Here is a 23,369-nt window from a genome sequence, read left to right as displayed (position 1 = left end):
GGAGAAACGTGCTAGGAGGAAGGCATGCTTGGCAAACCACACTGTGATCAACTCCTGCCCAGAAACCCACTGTGGAAGGACATTTGCATCCAGAATTGGCCTCCACAGTCACTTACGGGCTCATTGTTAAACTCATTGTTTATGGAAGACAATCTTACTCGGCTACGAGGGATCGCCAAAGAAGAAAAAAGAAGTATATTTCGTTGGAAGCCGCCCAGAGTGGATGGGGAGACCCGGCCAGATGGGCGAGGTATAAATAAATTATATTAAAAAAGGTAAAGGTACCCCTGCCCGTACGGGCCAGTCTTGCCAGACTCTAGGGTTGTGCGCTCATCTCACTCTATAGGCCAGGGGCCAGCGCTGTCCGCAGACACTTCCGGGTCACGTGGCCAGTGTGACAAGCTGCATCTGGCGAGCCAGCGCAACACACGGAATGCCGTTTACCTTCCCGCTAGAAAGCGGTCCCTATTTATCTACTTGCACTTAGGGGTGCTTTCGAACTGCTAGGTTGGCAGGCGCTGGGACCGAGCAACAGGAGCGCACTCCGCCACGGGGATTCGAACCGCCGACCTTTCGATCGGCAAGTCCTAGGTGCTGAGGCTTTAACCCACAGCGCCACCTGCGTCCCTATAATTATATTATTATTATTATTATTATTATTATTATTATTATTATTATTATTATTATATCACAATGCACCCTCCAGTAGCTCCCACAAAATATCCCAGTATCTCCTCAGAAATCCACACTGTGTGCCAGTCCATTTGCTCTTCCCGCTCAGTTCTCATTTGCACTCGCTTGCCACTTTCTACACTTTTTCCCCCTCAGGAAAAACCCCAAAATTTCATTAGATGCCACAACTGGATTCCCTCCATCCCTTCCCTTCTGAACGGAGGAGAGGCGCCAAGGGCCCCCTCTGACTGCAATCTCAGCGGTGGGTGCTGTAGGTGCCTTTGCCCATCGATAGGCTGCTTCTTGTGGACCGGCCCCTTCTTCCACTCTTTTAGATGTGGCAGCCATTTTGTGTCCCACCACGTCCATCCCCCGTGGCAGCCATTTTGTGCCCCCCAACACTCCCACGGCAGCCATTTTGTAGCTGGTGCCCGCGGCGCTTTTCGCAAATTCCAAACGCCGACCCCCCGCCAACCTCCAGAACCAAACACAGACATATATAGCTTTCTTTTATTTGCGTTTCTGTATAAAAAGGAATTTATTGTCCTTATTTGCACCTACTCCTGGATAAAGTGTACAAATGTAAACAGCTTAGGTATCTGATGTGTTTAGCGTTGAATTTACAATCCATTCCTGTTTAAAATAAAGCTGTCTCTTTTTAAAGCATACAAGTGGGCGAGGGGAGGGAATTATTAAATCATATTCACAGAATATACATTGGCGTGCACGCAACTTGAAGCCCGGCCGGCTCTAAGCCAGCGGTATAGACACAGTCCCGTTGACTCGACTTCTGCTCCGGAAGTGGACGCTGGAGTCCGTGACGTCCTCAGGGTGGTCTTCGCCCTTCTTCTCCTTCAGGCTGTTGATGAATCGCAGCGTGATCTCGTCCCATTCCTCCGGAAGCAGCATAAGCAGGAACCCGAGGCAGATGATGGTGGTGGCCCCCAAACGGACCACGCTGAAGATCACCTCGCGTTTGAGAAGATCGACAGCTGGGGAGAAAAGGGGAGCGAGGAGATTAGCCAGAGGTGGGGTCAAGGGCATAGTTGTCAACTTTCAGATTTGAAAATAAGGGAGCAGCAGCCTCGAAAATAAGGGATCGGCAGCCTCACCTGTCCCAGGGACAGTCTATGGGATATCTAACAATCCAGGATAGCAGTGGGAAGCAGCGGGAAACGGCGCTGGAATAAGGGGATTTCTCGCAAAAAAAGGGACAGCTATGGTCAGGGGAGCAGTCCCATCCTGAGGGCCTCATGCCATGGGTGGGCAGAGGGGAAAGTGGGTGGACTCTTGCGGCTTCTGTCTTTGTACAGCGAAAGACAGAGGTTCTTGTATTATTATTATTTACATATATGTTCCACCTTTCCACCTCCTACCAGTGCTGGATTTTCGTATAAGATAAACAGCTTATAGCTTAGGGGGCCCCTCTCTTGGGGACCCCAAAAAAATTTAAAGGAAAAAAAACTGGATGTACCTTTCCAAAATATAAGATGAAAAACAAATAAAATAAAACCTACATACAGCAACAGTGTTTTGTGTTGTGTAGGCTCCTCTGATGTAAGTCATGGGCCCCGCCTGCTAGCCTGCTCCCTCAAATATCACTGGTTTGCTCATTTCTATATATAGGGTGCCTACATTCTGCATGTGCAAATGGCTTTAGATACTTATTAGGTCCATATAGCATATATTCAACACAAAAAGCAGTGACAATTTGTTGTTGACAAAGGACAGCTGGACATATAAAGGGCCCCGTTACTTTCAGTAGCTTAGAGCCTCATCAAACCTAAATCCAGCCCTGCTCCTACCCCATGTATTATTATTATTAGAATTTATGTATAATTTTTAATTAAATTTTCTGTTTTACAATTAAGAATATTTATTAAACAACCTTAAAAAATAAAATGACTTCCCTTCTTCTCTTTCCATGGTTCATTTTACATAGCATAAATCCCTGCACATTTTACATAAACTAAATCATTCAGTATATTCCATTATTACACCCATCGAAACCTATTTGCACTGTTGAATTTATCTGAATGCTGCCAGCAATTTCAAGTGTACACAATTTCCTCCCATACAGTCAATAAACATTTCCCAATCTTCTTTAAACGGATGTTGTTCTTGTTCTCTTATTCTATACGTTAGATCCACAAACTGTGCATATTCCATCAGTTTAAGTTGCCATTCTTCTTTGGCTGGGACCTCGCTCATTTTCCATTTTTGGGCTAACAATACACGGGCCGCAGTAGTGGCATACATAAATAACCTTTTTTGACACCTGGGAATTTCCATCTGAATAATCCCCAACAAAAAGGACTCTGGGTTTTTGTTTTGGAAAGGTGCTTTTAAACATTTATTTCAATTTATTAGGGGGTGTGGCTTAGGAATTTTATGTAAATAAATAAGCAAGTAACCTGGGCCACACGCAGAGCCACTGCATTGATCAAAAGGCATTATTTATACCTGCATCTTAGACAGCATCTTAAAAAGCAGAGACATCACCTTGCCAACAAAGGATCCTTCTAGTTAAAGCTATGGTTTTCCCAGTAGTGATGTATGGAAGTGAGAGCTGGGCCATAAAGAAGGCTGATCGCCGAAGAACTGATGCTTTTAAATTATGGTGCTGGAGGAGACTCTTGAGAGTCCCATGGACTGCAAGAAGATCAAACCGATCCATTCTGAAAGAAATCAGCCCTGAGTGCTCACTGGAAGGACAGATCCTGAAGCTGAGACTCCAAAACTTTGGCCAGCTCATGAGAAGAGAAGACTCCCTGGAAAAGACCCTGATGTTGGGAAAGGAGAAGGGGACGACAGAGGACGAGATGGTTGGACAGTGTTCTCGCAGCTGCTAACATGAGTTGGACCAAACTGCGGGAGGCAGTGGAAGACAGGAGTGCCTGGCGTGCTCTGGTCCATGGGGTCACGAAGAGTCGGACATGACTAAACGACTAAACAACAACAACAACAACATACCTGCATTTCCGGGAACACTGAGCAACGTCCCGATAGATATTAAGATTGGGTACGTAAGCACAACTCCGACGTTCACCAGGATGTTGAAAGCTGCGGAGAAAAACAGCAAAGTGTGAGGTTGTGAAGAAAAAGAAGAAGAAAAAGAGATCTTCTGCACCACCAGGATCAGAACCGGCAAATAAATAAATCTTTCTTCCAGAGAGCCTTGTCCTCCTAAGTTTCTAGATCATGGGTAGGCAAACTAAGGCCCAGGGGCTAGATCTGGCCCAATCGCCTTCTCAATCCGGCCCGCAGACGGTCCGGGAATCAGCGTGTTTTTACATGAGCAGAATGTGTCCTTTTATTTAAAATGCACCTCTGGGTTATTTGTGGGGCATAGGAATTCGTTCATTCCCCCCCCCCCAAAAAAATATAGTCCGGCCCCCCACAAGGTCTGAGGGACAGTGGACCGGCCCCCTGATGAAAAAGTTTGCTGACCCCTGGATGACAAATCCCACCTGTTCAGGAAAGGACAACCAAAATGATGAATCGGATGGAGCAACTCCCGTATGAGGAAGGTTTATAGAGTTTGGGACTTTGAATTTTGGGAAAAGTCAAGAAAGACTGTGGAACTCCCTCCCACTGGAGACAGTGACGGCCGCCTCCTTGGATGGCATGAAGAGAAGATTAAACAAATTCACGGAGGATACAAACGGATTACCTAGCACCTCGAGATTGGGTTGGGAATGTCACCCATTTGAAAGTCTAAAAAGCTGTGGGGTGTGTGTGTGTCAGGTTTGATAGTCTCTCCCACACAAGACGCAGCCTCTGACAGCTTTATTACTTCAGATTTATTCAGCAATTACAGGGCTCAGCAGTCTGAGCTTCATTCGCTCATTCGTCACCTTCGGAGTCAGTTGACGGATCTAGCTTCTTTTTCCGGTTGAAGCAAGATACTCTCCACCTTCCCCCCCACCTCTTTCCTGTCATGCGCTTTTCTGCCAAACGACTCAATCTCCGACTTTTTGGGGACTCTGGTCCTAATATCCCTTTCCCCTCTTCTGTTGCATCCTCTTTTCTCCGCTCTGTGTTACTTTCAGAACTGCCAGGCTGCATTCCTGAGTGAGATAAGTTTATCTCGCTTTCACTGTGTGAAGGAATCAGGTACCTCGGGTTAAATATGCTTCGAGTTGAGCGTGTTCGAGTTGCGCTCCTCGGCAACCCGGAAGTAACCGAGCGCATTACTTCCGGGTTGTGCCGCTTGCGCATGCGCAGATGCTCAAAATGACGTCACACGCATGCGCAGAAGCGGTGAAAAGCGACGTGCACGCACAGACGTGCCGTCGCTAGTTACGTTTATTTCTAGATGCGAACAGGGCTCCGGAATGGATCCGGTTCATATCTAGAGGTACCACTGTACTTATGAGCACCTCTGGTTACGTATTCTTCGGGATATGCTTGCGGCAAACCCAGAAGTATTTTCCTGGGTTTCGCCTCGCGCGCATGCGCAGAACAGGCATCCACTTGCGAAAACCTTGGGATCCGACCAGAGCTCCGGAATGGATCCCATCCGAAACCGGTGGTACCACTCTACTCTCTGGCTCTTCCCCTTCCCTTCTGGATTCCTCTCTTGTCTGTCAGTCTCTGACAGGTTGAGACCTTCTGCATACAACTAGATGTTCTCTTGCTGAGCTGTGGTCTTTACCTAAAGTCCCACCGGGTTTTATAGGGCATATCCCCCAGCAAAATGAAATAAGGTTGCAGCCCTTCGTCGAAAGGAGCGGGACTTGAAAGTTAGGTGCATGCCTCACTCTGCCTTAATGGGACCTTCTGCACTCAAAGCAGTTGCTCCACTATTGAGCTACAACCCTTTCCCAGCTCGTAGCTAATAAACATAAAAAATGTGTCACCTTCATCTTACCGCCCCTCCCTCTTGAAAGCCCTCAGGTAAGAACTATGCAACATGTAATCCATCAAGGAAATAAATATATTATTTTTTCTGTTTTTTTCTTCGTTTTAACGGATCTGTGGGTGGGCTGTCAGTGGTTTGTTTGTTGCTTTCAGTTGCCTTTGGCAAGAAAAAAAGCAATAATAATAATAATAATTTTGTATTTATACCCCGCCCTCCCCAGCCAAGGCCGGGCTCAGGGCGGCTAACAAGCAATAACAAAAACAAGTTGAATGATTACAACTTAAAACAAAATTAAAATACAACATTAAAATATTGAAACATTAAAATATTAAAATGCAGCCTCATCACAGGAGGAAAAAGGAAGAAGAAAAAAGAAAGAGGGGGAGGGAATCAAATTGGCTCCAAGCCAAAGGCCAGGCGGAACAACTCTGTCTTACAGGCCCTGCAGAAAGAAATCAGATCCTGCAGGGCCCTGGTCTCATGAGGCAGAGCGTTCCACCAGGCTGGAGCCAGTGTTGAAAAGGCCCTGGCTCTGGCTGAGGCTAATCTAACTTCCTTAGAGCCCGGGACCACTAGGGTGTTGCTATTTATGGACCTTGAGGCTCTCCTTGGGGCATACCGGGAGAGGCGGTCCCGAGGGTCCTAGGCCATGAAGGGCTTTAAAGGTCAAAAGCAGCACCTTAAATCTGACCCTGTACTCCACCGGGAGCCAGTGCAGCTTGAAAAGCACTGGGTGAATATGCTCCCATGGCAGAGACCCCGTGAGGAGCTTCGCTGCAGCATTCTGCACCCGCTGGAGTTTCTGGGACAGCTTCAAGGGCAGCCCCGTGTAGAGCGAATGGGATGGGAAACCTGTGACCAACCAGATATTGTTGGACCTCTCATCACCCCTGACAATTGGCACTGGGTCTGTTCCACTGTTGAATAGTTCTTGCCATCAGAAAGTTCTTCCTGAAGTTTAGTCGGAGTCTCCTTTCTCGTCATTCGAATCCATTGGTTCGGATCCTGCCCTCCGGAGCAGGGAAAGCAAGCTCGCTCCACCTACCACGCAGCCACCTTGAGACGGCTGTGCAAATCGTAAACATTCAGGTAAAGAAATAAAATAGGGATAAATACCTAGCCAGAGGCCGGCTATCCCGCACAGGTAGCCCCAGGGAACGGCCGAGAAGGGAGACCAATACTCCACCTTGGTGAAATACAGGATGATCGGTGTAAAGGAAAGGAAGACCAAGTTGAAAAAGCCAAGCGTAGAAATGAAATGGGCCGCTTCTCCAAAGTTTGCGCTCCCCAGGAACATCTTGAACAGAACCTAAAGGGGGGGGGAGGGGGAAACAATTCAGACTGAGTGCAACCTCCCGAGTCGGTGGGGAACAGAGTAACTCAAGATATTTTGGTGCCAGAGGCAGTGCAGCAGAGGGTTAGCCTCCCTCCCAAAGTCATGGTGCAACTTCCCCAAGGTTGGTCAAGTTATTTCGACACCTGAGGCACGGAATCCTGGGAGCAAGAAGACGACCATATTAAATTTAAGGGGGTTGGACTAGATGACCCTTGGAACCCCTTTCCAACCCAACAGTTCTACAACTATCTACCCACTGAAATAGCATTTGTTGTCCTTTTGGGACACGCAAAAGCTCCGACCTGAAGTGGCCACCACACTCTGCTCAACAAGGGCAGGGCTGGCGAGGGGTGTGGCCAGTGTGGAGGGGTGTGGTCTGGATGGAGGGGCGTAGCCTGTGTGGGCGTGACCTGGGAGAGTCCGGGGTGGTGGTGGTGGAAACCAGCCAGCTCCTGGGTGCTGCTTTGAGTTCATAGGCTGGAAGTTTGTCATGCCCATTGCAGAAGATACCAGTGTGGAGGCATGGTCAGGGACTGGCTGGGACTGAGGAGTGGGCACCGGGAGAAGAGGGGTTGGAGATTGACATGGAAGGAGGGATCAGTGAACCACGAGAACAGCTGAGAGATGAGAGTCAGAGCCAGGAGGAGCTTCAGGATTGGGGAGGGAAGAATGGGTGCAGGAGGAGGGAGGGAGAGGTCAGGCTGGGGCTTTACACCTCCTCCTCTTGTCCCCATTGTCTCCCAGGACCAAGAGAGGACTGAAGTGAGAGGAGCAGAAGCAGGTTGCATGAAGCTCTGTGGCAGCAACTGCCTCGTCGGGCGCGCACCTAGGAGAAGCTGAGAGACTTAGGTAAAAGGTAAAGGACGCAGGTGGCGCTGTGGGTTAAACCACAGAGCCTAGGACTTGCCGATCAGAAGGTCGGTGGTTCGAATCCCCGCAACGGAGTGAGCTCCCGTTGCTCGGTCCCTGCTCCTGCCAACCTAGCAGTTCGAAAGCACGTCAAAGTGCAAGTAGATAAATAGGTACTGCTCCAGCGGGAAGGTAAACGGCGTTTCCGTGCGCTGCTCTGGTTCGCCAGAAGTCGCTTAGTCATGCTGGCCACATGACCCGGAAGCTGTACGCCAGCTCCCTCGGCCAATAAAGTGAGATGAGCGTGCAACCCAAGAGTCGGTCATGACTGGACCTAATGGTCAGGGGACCCTTTACCTTTACCTTTAAAGGACTCCTGGACGTTTGCGTCCAGTGAAAGGCAACTATGGGGTTGCGGCGCTCATCTCGCTTTCAGGCCGAGGAAGCCGGTGTTTGTCCACAGACAGCTTTCCGGGTCATGTGGCCAGCAGGACTAAACCGCTTCTGGCGCAACGGGACAAAGTGATGGAAACCAGAGCACACGGAAACACCGTTTACCTTCCCGCCACAGTGGTACCTATTTATCTACTTGCACTGACGTGCTTTCGAACTGCTAGGTTGGCAGGAGCTGGGACAGAGCAACTGGAGCTCACTCCATCACGGTGATTCGAACCGCTGACCTCCCGATTGGCAAGCCCAAGAGGCCCAGTGGTTTAGACTACAGCGCCACCCAGTAGGACTGGCGGACAAGCCTTCTCCTAGCTTTGTAAGGGTACTTTTGATAAGAGTTGATTCCTCACTGTTTCTTGACTGTTAGCGCCCTGGCAAGAATCCCTTGCGTCCTTGTAAGGCTGGACTTCCAAAAAAAGAGGGGTGTCATGAGCGAGACCTTCCTCCTCTCACTGAAGGGGTCCTCCTTTGACATTTCAGCATGCTCTCCCACTCATGCACAGCGAGCATCGATAAAAACACTGGCGCAGAAAATGAGGGACTCAGAGATGCTAATCTCACCGCGGCGGAATAATAGAGTTTTCATTAAGACTCGATAAAGGGAAGCCAAGCTGATTCCTTGGTGGGCCACAAAAGTAATTATCTCCCTCGTAACTTTCCCCTGACGCACCTGGCGCAGAATGTAAATCAGGTGAGGGAAGAGAAGGAAGGAAGGAAGGGGCCTTCACAGCATGGAGAGCTTGCTTTGCTCTCCTGCAGGTCGAATTTTGCTCCTCTCCTCCTTCAAAGCATTAAGATAGCAAGGAAGTGTGCAAAGACTTGCCTTATACAGCGCCGACATCGATGCAGACCCAACGGCATACGCGACCCCGATAATCGAATCGCCTTGAAAACCATCCGCATACGCCATCATGACGATTCCAGTGATGGCCATGATTGCAGCAACTATCTGCGTAATCCACAAAGAAAGAAATTTAGAGCAATTGTGTCACTCGGAAAGAGATGCCGTGAGGTTTGTCGGTTGGTTTGTTCATTAAATTTGCGTACCAGCCTTCATCCGTAGATCTTAGGGCAGTTCACAACGTAAAAAACACAACATAATAAAAATAAGAAAATGAACACAGCAATAACCTCCCCCCCCCAAAAAAACCCCCCACATTTAAAAGGACATATAATGTTAATTAGCCAAACGCCTGGTGGAAGAGGAACGTTTTCACCTGGCACCTAAAAATACATAATGAAGGCGCCAGGCAAGCCGCCCTGGGGAGAGCATTCTCAAAATGGGGAGCCACCACAGAAAAGGGCTGTTCTTGTGTTGCCACCCCCTGGGCCTCTTGGAGACGAGGCACATGAAGAAGGGCCTCAGAAGATGATTTTAGGGTCCGGGTAGGTTCCTATGGTGAGAGGCGGTCCTTGAGGTATTGAGGTCCTGAGCTGTTTAAGGCTTTATAGATCAAAACCAGCACGTTGACTTGGGCCCAGAAACTAATTTCTCTCTCTCTCTCTCTCTCTCTCTCTCTCTCTCTCTCTCTCTCTCTCATATTTTCCCTCTGAATAGGGGGCTCTGAGTGGGGACAGACCACCATAATGGAAGCACAGGCCAGTGGTGCCCAATTTTGGGGGGACACTGCTTCTGCCCCCGTTCCACAAACCCCTCCCCAGTGCCCCCTACCCTTTTAAAAGCATTCTTATTCAGAATAGTGCTTTGCAGGAAGGTAATGGCAAAAGAAAATTCAGAACAGTAACAATTAATTGCACGTTTACTCAAAATCCAGTTGAAACTATTCAGCTTCATTCATTCAGCGAAATGGACGAACTTCGTCCTGCGATACCAGCTTTGCAAAGTCTGATAGTCATTTATATCCCTTAGCGCTCCCCACCCCGGTAACCCCACTGCCCACTTGGGGACCCCCCCACCCGGTGTAGACTATGGGGACAACAAGGGGGTTGTCTTGGTAACAGTATATCTAAAGGAGCGTCTCCACCCCCATCGTTCTGCCCGGACACGGAGGTCCAGCTCCAAGGGCCTTGTGGAGGTTCCCTCCCTGTGAGAAGTGAGGTTACAGGGAACCAGGCAGAGGGCCTTCTTGGTGGTGGCACCCACCCTGTGGAAGGCCCTCCCACCAGATGTCAAAGAGAAAAACAACTACCAGACTTTTAGAAGACATCTGAAGGCAGCCCTGTTTAGGGAAGCTTTTAATGTTTGATGCATTACTGTATTTTAGTGTTTTGTTGGAAGCCGCCCAGAGGGGCTGGGGAAGCCAGCCAGATAGATGGGCGAGGTATAAATAAATAAATTATTATTATTATTATTATTATTATTATAACAGTGCATATCCTCTTTTCACAAAATTTGGCGGAGGGACTTTTTCAGGAAGAACTCTCTGACAGTAAGAGCTGTTTGACAGCAGAGGTTGGATGACCATCTGTCATGGATGCTTTAGCTGAGATTCCTGCCTTGCGGGGCTGGACTAGAACCCTTTGGTGTAGCTATGATTCTTTGATTCTATGATTTTTAAGGATATTTTAGATTTAAAAGCAATTTGGGCAAGGCTGCTCCCGAACCAGATTTGTTTCTGCTATTGGTCTTTTGCAATGGACGAAGAAATGGCAGTTTTGGGGCTAACAGGGTGAGAGGAATACTCATCAAGGACTTTGCAAGGTACGTTGCTGGTGTGAGTTTCTCGACTGTGCAGGCAGCCTCTGAGATCTTGCTACATCTTTGTCACTTACCTATTTAAGATAGCACACTGTCATTTGGGTGAGAAATCGAAAAACTCCATCAACTGTGTCTCCGAAAAATGTTACACATCACTTGGGAAGACAGGCGAACTAATGCCAGTGTACTGGAAGAAGCTAAGATCACCAATGTCAAAGCAATGATTCTTCAACATCAACTTTGTTGGATTGGTCATGTTGTGCGGATGCCTGATTGTCATCTTCCAAAGCAACTACTCTATTTCCAACTTAAAAATGGAAAGCATAATGTTGGTGGTCAACAAAAGAGGTTTAAAGACTCTCTCAAGGCAAATCTTAAAAAATGTAGTATAAACACTGACAACTGGGAACACTGGCCTGCGAGCGCTCCAATTGGAGAACAGCCTTGACCAAAGATATCATGGGCTTTGAAGAGGCTCAAACTCAGGATAAAAGGGAGAAACGTACTAAGAGGAAGGCACGCTTGGCAAAACCACACCGTGATCAGCTCCCACCCAGAAACCAATGTCCCCACTGTGGAAGGACGTGTGGATCCAGAATTGGCCTCCACAGTCACTTACGGACTCATTCTTAAAACCGTGTTTATGGAAGACAATCTTACTCAGCTATGAGGGATCACAGAAGAAGAAGAAGAAGAAGAAGAAGAAGAAGAAGAAGAAGAAGAAGACAACATGAGCCAACTTGGGCTACACTCTGAGAAGGAGACTGCTTCTTGAGGAAGAGCCTTGGAGCCATGAGAACCTAAGAGCCTTCCTGTTGGATCAGGCCCATGGTCCATCTAATCTAGCATCCTTTTCTTACAGTGGCCAACCAGATCCCCATAGGAAACCTGCAGGCAGGACCCGAGTGCGAGAGCCCTCTCCCATCCTGTGGTTTGCACCAACTGATGTTCAGCCGCATTACTGCCTCCAAGCAGAGCAGAAGCAGCCACGATATAGCTTTAGCCTCCGTGAATTTTTCTAATCTTCTTCAAAAGCATTTCACCACAAATTCATTCTCCAAACACACACATTTCTGCTAAGCAGTTTCCCTTACTAGAATGCCCTTTTGTGCAGGCATCTCCCCACTTGAGCTCGTGCATAACGCGTGGCACCGCAAAATAATCAAATAAATTGATTTAAAACTGCAGAAAGCTGCGTAAAGGGCTAGAACGGCCCAGAAAGAGCAGGGAAACTGCAAGAATTGTGCGAAAAGTGTGGGGAAACAGCTAGCCATGGCAGGGGCCTTTGCAACTGCAATTCCAGGAGCCTGGTGCACCGACCTCTGAGACCTGGGGAGAGTTGGAGTTTGAGAAAGGAAGTTTGGAGGGAGCGATTGTGGTGGAGTTCAGCGGATTTTTAAAAGAGTTTTTCAAGGGTTTCCAGAGGCTGTTTACAGGCATTTAGGTGGTGTTCTCCACCATATATGATTTCACATATACGCATAGTTCCCAGGAACATAACCCCTGGGTTTATCGGGAGATGCTTGCATGGTGTTTTCACACAAAAAACATGCATTTCTGTATACAGTGGTAAAGGTAAAGGGACCCCTGACCATTAGGTCCAGTCATGACCAACTCTTGGGTTGCGGTGCTCATCTCGCTTTATTGGGCGAGGGAGCCGGCGTACCGCTTCCAGGTCATGTGGCCAGCAAGACTAAGCCACTTCTGGTGAACCAGAACAGCGCACGGAAACGCCGTTTACCTTCCCGCCGGAGCGGTACCTATTTATCTACTTGCACTTGACATGCTTTCGAACTGCTAGGTTGGCAGGAGCAGGGACCGAGCAACGGGAGCTCACCCCGTCACAGGGATTCGAACCGCCGACCTTCTGATCAGCAAGTCCTAGGCTCTGTGGTTTAACCCACAGCGCCACCCGCATCCCCATGCAGTGGTACCTCGGGTTAAGAACTTAATTTGTTCCGGAGGTCCGTTCTTAACCTGAAACTGTTCTTAACCTGAAGCACCACTTTAGCTAATGGGGCCTCCCACTGCCGCCACATCGCCATCGTGCAATTTCTGTTCTTATCCTGAAGCAAAGTTCTTAATCTGAGAAGTTCTGGGTTAGCAGAGTCTGTAACCTGAAGTGTCTGTAACCTGAGGTATCACTGTACATTCATAGAATCATAGAATCATAGAGTTGGAATAGACCACAAGGGCCATCGAGTCCAACCCCCTGCCAAGCAGGAAACACCATCAGAGCACTCCTGACATATGGTTGTCAAGCCTTCTGCAGCCATTCCTTGGCTGCAGAACTGCACCGCAAAATTCAGAGAAGTGCAGATATTAAAATACAAACAGAACCAAATTTCTCCCTCCACACTCTCCACTCCAGCATCTTAGATGCCCTTGGGAAGCCCACAAGCTGATCTTGAGTGTAACAGCCCCTCTCTCCTTGCAATTCCCCGCAAAGATCTCCCGGCTCCTTCATTCTGCATCGCGGCACAAGAAAGCATCCTCCTCCATCGGCTCATCCCACCGGTTTGCTTATCTGCCTCCTCTAGTTTATACGTGTGTTCATTAAGGGGCAGAGTAAATTGGACAGAGAGAACCATGGAATAAACACTGGAGCAGGAAGCTCAAATCGGTTTAATCAACGGATTAACCCATGAAAGCTTTCGTTCAGTTAATTCGCCGTCGGGAGGACAATTTTAACTGGCGAGGGCAAACATTAATTGATGAAGTTGAAAAGATGCACGGGTTATTTTGGGAAAGCATTTGGGGCTTTGTTGTGCTACGGAAATAGAAATCAGGAACGGTGGCGTTAAAGAAAGCCTTTCCTTTTAATACTGATGGGTAGTATTTGCTCCTTAAACAATCCCTTACAGCACACATCTTTCAATCTTTCCGAAAGGGTGCCTTCTCGGTGGTGGCACCCGCCCTGTGGAATGCCCTCCCATCAGATGTCAAGGAAATAAACAACTATCTGACTTTTAGAAGACATCTGAAGGCAGCCCTGTTAAGGGAAGTTTTTAATGCATGATGTTTTATCGGTTTTTAAAAAAATATTAATACCATTAATTCTGTTGGGAGCCACTCAGAGTGGCTGGGGAAACCCGGCCAGATATAAATATTATGATTATGATTGTGATTATGATTATTTAATGTGCATAATTGTTCCACTATCATTAATTCTAAGGGAAATATCTCCCACCATGTCCTTATTGGCATCGGTGATGCTAGATAAAAGGCAGGTGGCCGATTAGCTGTATTTCTTCATTTTGCACAATAGCCCTGATCCATACACTCTCAAGAATACCAACACCCACCCCGGTCTTTACAGAGAAGCAAAAGGGACCCAGTTCTTGGGAGGTCAGGTGAGTGCCTCTCACCCCACCCCCAATAAGGGTGAAATTCTACTAGCAATGTCTACAATCCAACATTTACCAGTCATTCTTCCAGTTAATTTTCCTTAAAAATGTGTTCCTGAGGAGTTAAAGAAAGATACAACCCCGGCTGTATGCAAATAAGTTTGCATTACAGTGGAACCTTGGTTCTCGAACGTAATCCGTTCTGGATGTCCGTTCGACTCCTGAAACCGTTCAAAAACCGAGGCGCAGCTTCCGATTGGCTGCGGGAGCTTCCTGCACTCGGACGTTTGGCTTCCGAAAAACGTTCCAAAACCGAAACACTTACTTCCGGGTTTTTGACGTTCGGGAGCCAATTTGTTTGACAACTAAGCCATTCGAGAACCAAGGTACCACTGTATACCGTATTTTTCGCTCTATAGGACGCACTTTTTCCCCTCCCAAAATGAGGGGGAAATGTGTGTGCGTCCTATGGAGCAAATGCAGGCTTTCGCTGAAGCCTGGAGAGTGATAGGGGTCGGTGCGCACCGACCCCTCTCGCTCTCCAGGCTCCAGGCAGCTATCTGCAAGCCTTCGGAGTGGTCCGAAGGCTTGTGGATAGCACCCTGCAGACCGGGGAGCGCAGCGCCAACTCCCGCTGGGCTCCCCGAGCTTCAGGCAGCTACCTGCAAGCTCCGAGAGTGGTGGCGAGGTTGCGCGTAATTTTGCCGCCACTCCTGGACCTGTCTTGGGGGCTGGGGTTTAGCCCTGCGGCTAAAAACGAAGCCAAGACAGCGAGCGGGAAGCCAAAGCCACGCACAGCCTCTCCCGGCTAAAGAGGAAGCCAAGACAGCCAGTGGGATGGATCCCGCTCACTGTCTTGGCTTCTTTGCTCTTTGGGGCTGGGGGGCGGGGAATAATTCTTTTTCTCTTTATTTCCCCCCCTAAAAACTAGGAGTGCCCTATGGTCCGGTGCGTCCTATGGAGCGAAAAATACGGTATATATATATATATTTAGTGGATTAGTTTTCCCATTGTTGTATCTCAGTTTCCTCACCAGAGGGCAACATTTATGAGACCTTCCTTGTGGAAGAATCACAAGGAAAAGCGACCTGACGGTGAGATTTCTCCATAAAAATGACTCCCGTGAACGCAACCCAAGGTTTTCAGAATCGCCTGGGGGGCTGTTAAATCACTCAGGTCACCAAAACCGCTTCTACCAAAGTTGATGCCCCTCCTGGTTATATTCACTGCAAAGCCGCCATGGCGCATGACCTGCCCACAAATGGGAGCGAGAACGAGAGGGAATGGCAGAGGTCATTACCCTTACACCCATGAACCTGTCCTTCAGTACAATCCACGAGAGCAGGAAGACAAAGGCTTTGTTGCAGCAGAATAGGGCCGAGACGTCCGTGGCCGTGAGCTTCTTCAAAGCCAGCAAGTAAAGGTAGTTGGTCAAAGTCCAGAGAATAGAAAAGGGAGCTGTCCTTTTAAGAAAGAGTTTCAGCGTCAGACCATCCTCCCCGAAGATCCGACTGCATTCCCTGCACACACAAGGGAAAGAAAACAGGAGTCTTAAAATCCAGGGTGTGGACAAACACAAAAAATAAATGTCAAAGTGTGACCTGAGTCCAGCATCTTCCCAGCTTTGCGTTTGCCTTCGATCAATTCTACCCAGGAAGACTCCTCCCCATCGTAATGGAACCAGAATGGCGTAGTGGTTTAGAGTGCTGGATTAGGACTTGGGAGGCCAGGGTTCGAATCCCCACTGAGTCATGAAACTCTCACTGAATGTGACCTTGAGCCAGCGAGTGCCTTGATAATAATAATAATAATAATAATAATAATAATAATAATAATAATAATAATAATTATTTATACCCCACCCATCTGGCTGGGTTGCCCCAGCCACTCTGGGCTGCTCTCAACAGAATATTACAAACACAATAAAACATCAAACATTAAAAACTTCTCTAAACAGATGTCTTCTAAAAGTCAGATAGTTGTTTATTTCCTTGACATCTGACGGGAGGGTGTTCCACAGGGTGGGTGCCACCACCGAGAAGGCCCTCTGCCTGGTTCCCTGCAACCTCACTTCTCGCAGTGAGGGAACCACCAGAAGGCCCTCGGAGCTGGACCTCCATGTCCGGGCAGAACGATGGGGGTGGAGACGCTCCTTCAGGTATACTGAGCCTAATCTAGCTCACAGGGTCATTGTGGGGATTAAATGAGGAGGGGGAGAACCATGTCCATCACCTTGGGCTCCCTGGAGAAAATGGTGGGATGGGACTGAAATAAATGATAGGCCTACCTGATTTTTTTGATTGGAGATTGCTTTTCCTGCGCCGTTGCAAGATGCCCGGAGTAATACACTGGGAAAAACATAATGTTCCAGTTTGTGGAAAACCAAGTCATGAAAAACGGGTAATCAAAGTTCTTGTATGTGATTTTCACAATCTGCGTTGTTCCGACCCAGGAGGAGGAGACGGAGAGGATGATCAGAAATCCCCAGACAATCTTAAGGAACGTGGACGTGCAGGACTCGCACCGCGTCTGCACGTGGCTCTCCTGGCTGCCATTCTCTCCGTGGCCCTGGGTCCCGTCTTCCCCTGCAAAAAGAGGCAGCGGTGACTGTTAAAGGGGGATTGAGACCACCTCTAATATCTGAAAGGAGGAACCCCAGGCCACACAGCTGGTATTGAAAAGAGGGCATGGAATCAGATGCATTTGTGGACTGAAAGTGAGCATCACCAGGCCAGAAAATTCTGGGAATTTGGTTCACACTAGTAACCTGGTTCATGCACAAAGCGAAACCATGGTTGTTTAGCCCAAACGCTGTTTGTTTGGACATCTGAACCCAGCCCAGTAGATGAACGATTATGTGTTTTCTGGCAACAAACCATGACCTGGAACAATGGTTTGTTGATGACCTGCAGACCATGGATCACTTTAGCGATGGTTTGCTGTTACGGCTGAGCCTGACAGCCTTGCGATGGAGGCACAAGGCAAAAGCAACCCAAGCTGCAGGAGTCTTTGTGAGATGACTTGAGGTTTGCTGAACAAACCATGGTTTAGCATTATGTGTGACTGCCCCCAATGTCTGAAGCCTCTAGAGAAGGCTTTTTGTGCTATGCCTGGGCCCAGAATGGTTCCTGGGTGGGGCAAACACTCTCCCTGTATGTTTTCCATACGTCTCTGCCTGCGGCAGCTGTTTCCCCCTCCCCTGCTTTGCTTGTACGTAGTGCTGATTGCAGGGTTGTTGTGGTGGTTTTTTGGAGGGGGGTGTCGGATGCAGTCAAAATGGCCTCAATGGACCCCTCCCTCCCTGACCAAACCCATCTCCCTTTCCTCACCTTCTCCCTCTGAACCCAATTCACAGCATGTTATGTACTGAGTTGAATAGGATCCAAAATGCAGCAGTCTGATTGGTCCTAGAACAATAGGATCCAAAATGCAGCAGTCTGATTGGTCCTAGAACAATAGGATTCAGAATACAGCAGTCTGATTGGTCCTAGAACAATGCAGCAGTATGACTGGTCTGCAGGAGCCACCCAATCCAGCTCCAGATGAAAGTGAATCCACAACCTGATTGGCCTACAGGAGAATTCCGGAATTAGCCAATCACGTGCAGCCCATTGTGTAAATAATGTATATAAAGCAGATACATTCATTCCACCTCACCACTATGAGCTGAATAAAGAGCATGAAATCCACTCTCGACTCTTGAGTATATTTCACAGCACCACCTCATAGGAGACCTCAAGGCAAGGAGACAAGGCAGTCTTCCCCCAGGCTCCTTCCCCCAGAAGCCTCCAAGTGGTTGACAAAGAGCAATCTGAAATGGAATGTGGCCCCCCAGGTCTGTCTGCCTGGCCCCCAGAACTTTCCCTAGGCCACACCCCTCCTTGGCCACACCCCTTACCCACCCTGCTTTGCGCTCTCTTCGAGTGGCATATGTCAGTGAACTCTGATTGTGATGCGTCCTACTTGCTCGGACAGCGCATAGATAAGGGTCTGAGTGAGTCCGCATCCTACTGTACAAAAGCAAAATTCACATCGGTTGCTCTACCCACATTCCCCTTGGCCCCGCCCACTGCTAGCATGTGACCACTGACCATCCAGTTGGACATACCGCTTTGCTTGCAATCAGTGTGTGCCCCATAACTTCCTGCCAAAATACTGCAACTTTTAACAACAACAACATCAACAACAATTATATTTTATACCCCATCCATCTGGCTGGGTATACCACTCTGGGTGGCTCCCAACCGATATTTAAAATACAATAAAAGATCAAACACTAAGAACTTCCCTAAACAGGACTGCCTTCTAAAAGTCAGGTAGTTGTTTATACTGGAACCTCGGTTCTCGGACGTCTCCATCAACGAACATTTCGGAACTCAAGCACCGAAAACCTGGAAGTAACTGCTCCCGTTTTGAAACGATTTTCAGAAGCCAAATGTGCTACTCAGCTTCCATTTAGAGTTTCCCTATTGATCTGAGGCTTCTGCTTTCAGTTTTTGGTTTTCAAACATTTCAGAAGTCGAATGGTCTTCCGGAACAGATTACGTTCGAAAACCAAGGTTCCACTGTATTTCCTTGACATCTGATGGGAGGGCGTTCCACAGGGCGGGCGCCACTACCGAGAAGGCCCTCTGCCAACAGCCAGAAGAAGACATTCGGGTTCCAAAGAACATTCGCAAACACTTCCAGGTTTGTGGCGTTCGGGAGCCAAAACATTCGAGTACCAAGGCGTTCATCAACCAAGGTATGACTGTAGTTGCCTTGGTGATACTATCTTGTGTCAAACAACTAATAAAGCAGAATATTGTGTGTGGGCAGTCCAGTACAGTGGTACCTCGGGTTAAGAACTTAATTCGTTCTGGAGGTCCGTTCTTAACCTGAAACTGTTCTTAACCTGAAGCACCACTTTAGCTAATGGGGCCTCCTGCTGCCGCGGCACGATTTCTGTTCTCATCCTGAAGCAAAGTTCTTAACTCGAGGTACTATATCTGGGTTAGCAGAGTCTGTAAGCTGAAGCGTCTGTAACCCGAGGTACCACTGTATAAATCCAGCACTAACGCATTGTCACCATCGCTTCAGAGACACGTTGCCACACAAAACCACCAGCCTGGAGAGGCCCAAGGTCAGATTCAACAGTTTGCCCAAAATGACGTTATCCGTATTGCCGTCTGCCGCAGGTGAAATTACACAACTTAAGCAATCTGCGCAATTCGTTACGTAAAATTATGTTGTCACTTCGCTTATTCCACCATATTCTTTTCAACGCAAAGGTAGCGCAGCACACGTGACTGGAGAGACAGCCCACTACGTATCACCTGCAGATCAAAAGCAACAACAACAACAAAAAGTGAATACCCACTGAGACTCCTTTCTGTTCGGGACATGGGTATACTTCATGCTTTTTTTGGTGCTCCCAGATTTCTTCCCTGATGCTATCTCCACTTGAAAAAGTCTCCAGCAGGAAGGGACAGGAAAAACCCTTCTCTTCCCAGAGGCCCTGGAAAACTGCTCCCAGTCGGAGTTGGCCAGAGGTCCCCAGCCTTCTGTGGCATTGAAAACGTGCCGAGGGCACATTTGGAAATCTAAGAAACTCCCACGGGCACCACAAAGCGCCCATTTCACAGCATGAAAGCTGGGAATAAAGTGGTACCTCGGTTTTCAAGAGTCTCGGAAGCTGAATGTTTCGGTTTTTGAACGCTGAAAACCCGGAAGTAAATGATGTTATTTTTTCAGTTCCCTTTCCAACTCAGTTTTCAAACGTTTTGGAAGTTGAACAGTCTTCCAGAACGGACTACGTCCGAAGACCAAGGTACCACTGTGCACCTCCTTGCCCTAAACAATAGATAAAACATCGGCACCCCCAAAAAACAAACAAAACATAGGAATCAAAGCCCACCACCGCTCCCCCCCAAAAAACCACAGGCAGTCACTCAAAATATCCTCCAAAAAAGCAAACAAAAAGACCCCCCCCCCCAGTCCAACTCTCAATTTTTAACAATCTCAAAAATGGGTCCTTCCTCTGGCTTTCTCTCTTCGTTCTCTTCTCTCTGCCTATGAATGAAAGAAAAAGCATCGCTGCTTCGGTGGCAGAACTGAACTGCCTTTCAGAGGCCCCAAGGATCTGGTTTAGCTCCACCTCTGTCCCCAGGGCTCATATGTCCTACTTGAGAAGTCTTCTGCGATGCAACTTGCTCGCTGCAAACTTGCAACGTGACACGACACATCTCATTTTGACCAGCCATCCTTCGTACCCGCCAAAAAACAACCCATCCGCAAGAGAGGGGTACGAATCAACCTGGGACACTCTGAACAAGAAACAGGAACTCTACCACTGGGCTATGAGCCCACCATATTTTGGGTTAGTTTCTTTACTCAGGGGTAGTAGATCTCAGGTCTAGAATTCAAATGCAGCCCTCCAGGCCTCTTGCCCTTGGGACTTTTGCAGGCCACACCCCTCCCTAAGCCACACCCCTCGGCATTCTCCGCACCCTCCGCAAGGGTCTTTGCCTGGCTGGAATTTGCCTCTGAACTGGGCCTGGCTGGAGGACAGAGCGAGGAGTGTCTTTCTTCACACAACCTTCCTTCCCTTGCTGTGCCACTCCCAAAATATGTAGGTCCAGTGTAGGGGTCAGTGAGAGCTAGTGGTTAGAGTTTCAGACCAGGACCTGAGAGGTCAGGGTTCGAATCCCTACTCGGCCATGAAGCTCACTGGCTGACCTTGAGATTGTCACTGCCTTCTCTCAGCCTAACCTACCTCACAGGGTTGTTGTGGGGGATTAAATGAGGAGGCCACCTCGAGCTCCATGGAGAAAAAGGTAGGATATCAATGCAATTATTATTATTATATTGGACGCGGGTGGCGCTGTGGGTTAAACCACAGAGCCTAGGACTTGCTGATCAGAAGGTCGGCGGTTCGAATCCCCGTGATGGGGTGAGCTCCCATTGCTCGGTCCCTGCTCCTGCCAACCTAGCAGTTCGAAAGCACGTCAAAGTGCAAGGAGATAAATAGGTACTGCTCCGGTGGGAAGGTAAATGGCGTTTCCATGCGCTGCTCTGATTCGCCAGAAGCGGCTTAGTCATGCTGGCCACATGACCCAGAAGCTGTACACTGGCTCCCTTGGCCAATAAAGTGAGATGAGCGCCACAACCCCAGAGTCTGCCACGACTGGACCTAATGGTCAGAGGCCCCTTTACCTATTATTATTATTATTATTATTATTATTATTATTATTATTATTATCATTATCATTATTATTATCATTAATATCATCATCAATAAACTATTCATGCCTTGTTGGGACAGGGAAGGCTTTTTAAAAAGTTTATTTTGGTACCCAAGGCACAACAGGAAGCCGTGACGCTCAGGCTACGGGGTGCCTACCTGATCTGTTCTGCCTCTCTCCTCTGCCGTGCCGGCAAAATCCGGAGGGACTTCGACTCTGCAGCTCTAGAATGGGAGCAGCAGAATCTTCAGCGGCAGACAAGGGGGAATGTTGCCTGCGGAGGCCACTCTGCGTGTTGGGGCAGTTGGCTCCCGGCTTGCATCGGACGACAGAGGATCGTGAGGCACCTGGGGAAAAAGAGGCGTGCATCAGTTTGGCGGATAAGCTCCCCAAAATTGGGAGGGCAAAGGACTTGGCCGGTGCAAGCTGGCCTGTTTGGGCAAATGGAGATCCACTCCACCAACCCTCAGCCAGCCCCCCAACCTACCTACCTACCTACCTGTTTACTTACAACCAGCCCAGGGAGCTGGCATGTCAGCCTCCTCCTCCTCCTCCTCCTCCTCCTCCTCCTCCTCCTCCTCCTCCTCCTCCTCCATCTCAGGGCACTTGCACACATTATATTTAAAGCACTGTGATACCACCTTAAACAGTCATGGCTTCCCCTCAAAGAATTCTGGGAAACGTAGATTGTGTCAGGTACTGAGAGTTGGGGGAATGTGGTCTCTATTCCCCTCGCAGAGCTACAATGGGAAGAGGGGCTGGTTGATAAACCTGTCTGGGAACTGTGGCTCTGGGATGGGACCGTCAACAAACTACAGCTCCCAGAATTCTTTGAGGGACGCCATGGTGGGCATCACCCTTTAAACGTATGCTGCGCATGTGTCCTTAGTGTTGCCCATGTAGAACTCAGCGGGGAGGAAGGTGGGAGCAAAACTAAAATTAGTTGGCTCTGGTCTGTTGTTGGCTGTGGCCTCAACCCTGTCATTGGTACAGTTGGTATGTCTGCCTTCCACTCTACCAGTTCAATGGGCACCAGCTACTTGGCTCATATTGTCCTCTATCAAATCAATTTTGTATGTGTAAGAAAACTGTCCACCTGAAAACAAACAGCCACCAATTGAAGTGCCACGATATGGTAACTCACGGACCAGAAAACACTGTTATTGCATCATCTAGAACCAAAACAAATCAGAAGAACGTTTCTACAAAGGCATGCAATTATGTATGTATGTGATTGTGCATGCGCAGGGCAGTCTCTGCCCGTGTGCGGATGACAAAGACAACAGTGAGCCTCATGCTAGCTCACTTGAGTCCTTTCCACCGGCCTTCTCAACAAGGCAGATAAGTCACACTGTGGGTGTTCAAGTCAGGTTTTGGGGGTGCCCCAATGGCCATGTTTGTAATGGGGCAGGCAATGCAATCATAAAGAAGAGAGGTCTTCTCAGCACTTCCAGGAGACCTTTTCCTCATGGTGGACAACCTTGGCCAGACTTGCTTGAGGACTTCAATATCCAAAGATGTAGTCTCAGCTACAGAATTATTATTTACATGAAACATATTCCACTCTGAGCCCCTGAGAAGCAAGAGATGGGAGCCACCATCCCATGGTGGTTTAGCTAGAAAGCACCTTCTCACAGTCTTCTGGTGATGGCAACTTTGACCCAGGCGGAATTTCCCGTTTTCCCTTGCTGGGAAGTATCTCAAGTATCTTTGCTGAAGTTGATGCCATTTGCTAAAACTGGTCCAGGGAGTCCTGGCTAGATGCATCTGACAGGTTAGGTGGGGACATCAGCCTGGAATGACGGCATCATCCACGGCCGTTGCCTCTTCTCATTTTGGCAGATGCATTTTGAGGTTACAGCAGAGAGGGAGGACGGAATCTCAGAACCCAACCCAACTACTCCAGTCCCCTTTCTTACTCAGACTGAACATTTGCAGCACCTAATGCTATAAAAGCCTATGAGTTGCA

General features: G+C 48.4%; 1 protein-coding gene across 2 annotated transcripts in view; it reads right to left on the bottom strand.

Annotated features, from left to right (window-relative positions):
• Positions 1-1,174: 1,174 nt before the first annotated feature.
• SLC35F4 (solute carrier family 35 member F4) overlaps positions 1,175-23,369 on the bottom strand; it is a 133,815-nt gene continuing 111,620 nt past the window's right edge. The window contains exons 2-8 of one of the 2 annotated variants that reach the window (XM_028728705.2): positions 21,559-21,747; positions 16,465-16,762; positions 15,478-15,697; positions 8,995-9,120; positions 6,653-6,845; positions 3,646-3,735; positions 1,175-1,664 (exon numbers count right to left, since the gene is read on the bottom strand). In XM_028728705.2, coding sequence (XP_028584538.1) covers positions 1,423-1,664; positions 3,646-3,735; positions 6,653-6,845; positions 8,995-9,120; positions 15,478-15,697; positions 16,465-16,762; positions 21,559-21,747 — 1,358 coding nt within the window. In that variant the 3' untranslated portion in view covers positions 1,175-1,422. The remainder of the gene's footprint in view (positions 1,665-3,645; positions 3,736-6,652; positions 6,846-8,994; positions 9,121-15,477; positions 15,698-16,464; positions 16,763-21,558; positions 21,748-23,369) is intronic. The other variant, XM_028728960.2, reaches the window with a different exon arrangement.

The sequence above is a fragment of the Podarcis muralis genome, chromosome 1 (assembly GCF_964188315.1).
Source record: "Podarcis muralis chromosome 1, rPodMur119.hap1.1, whole genome shotgun sequence".
Lineage (NCBI taxonomy): Eukaryota > Metazoa > Chordata > Lepidosauria > Squamata > Lacertidae > Podarcis > Podarcis muralis.
The sequence above is the reverse complement of the archived record's forward strand: the minus strand, read 5'-3'. Positions and strand labels throughout refer to the sequence as shown.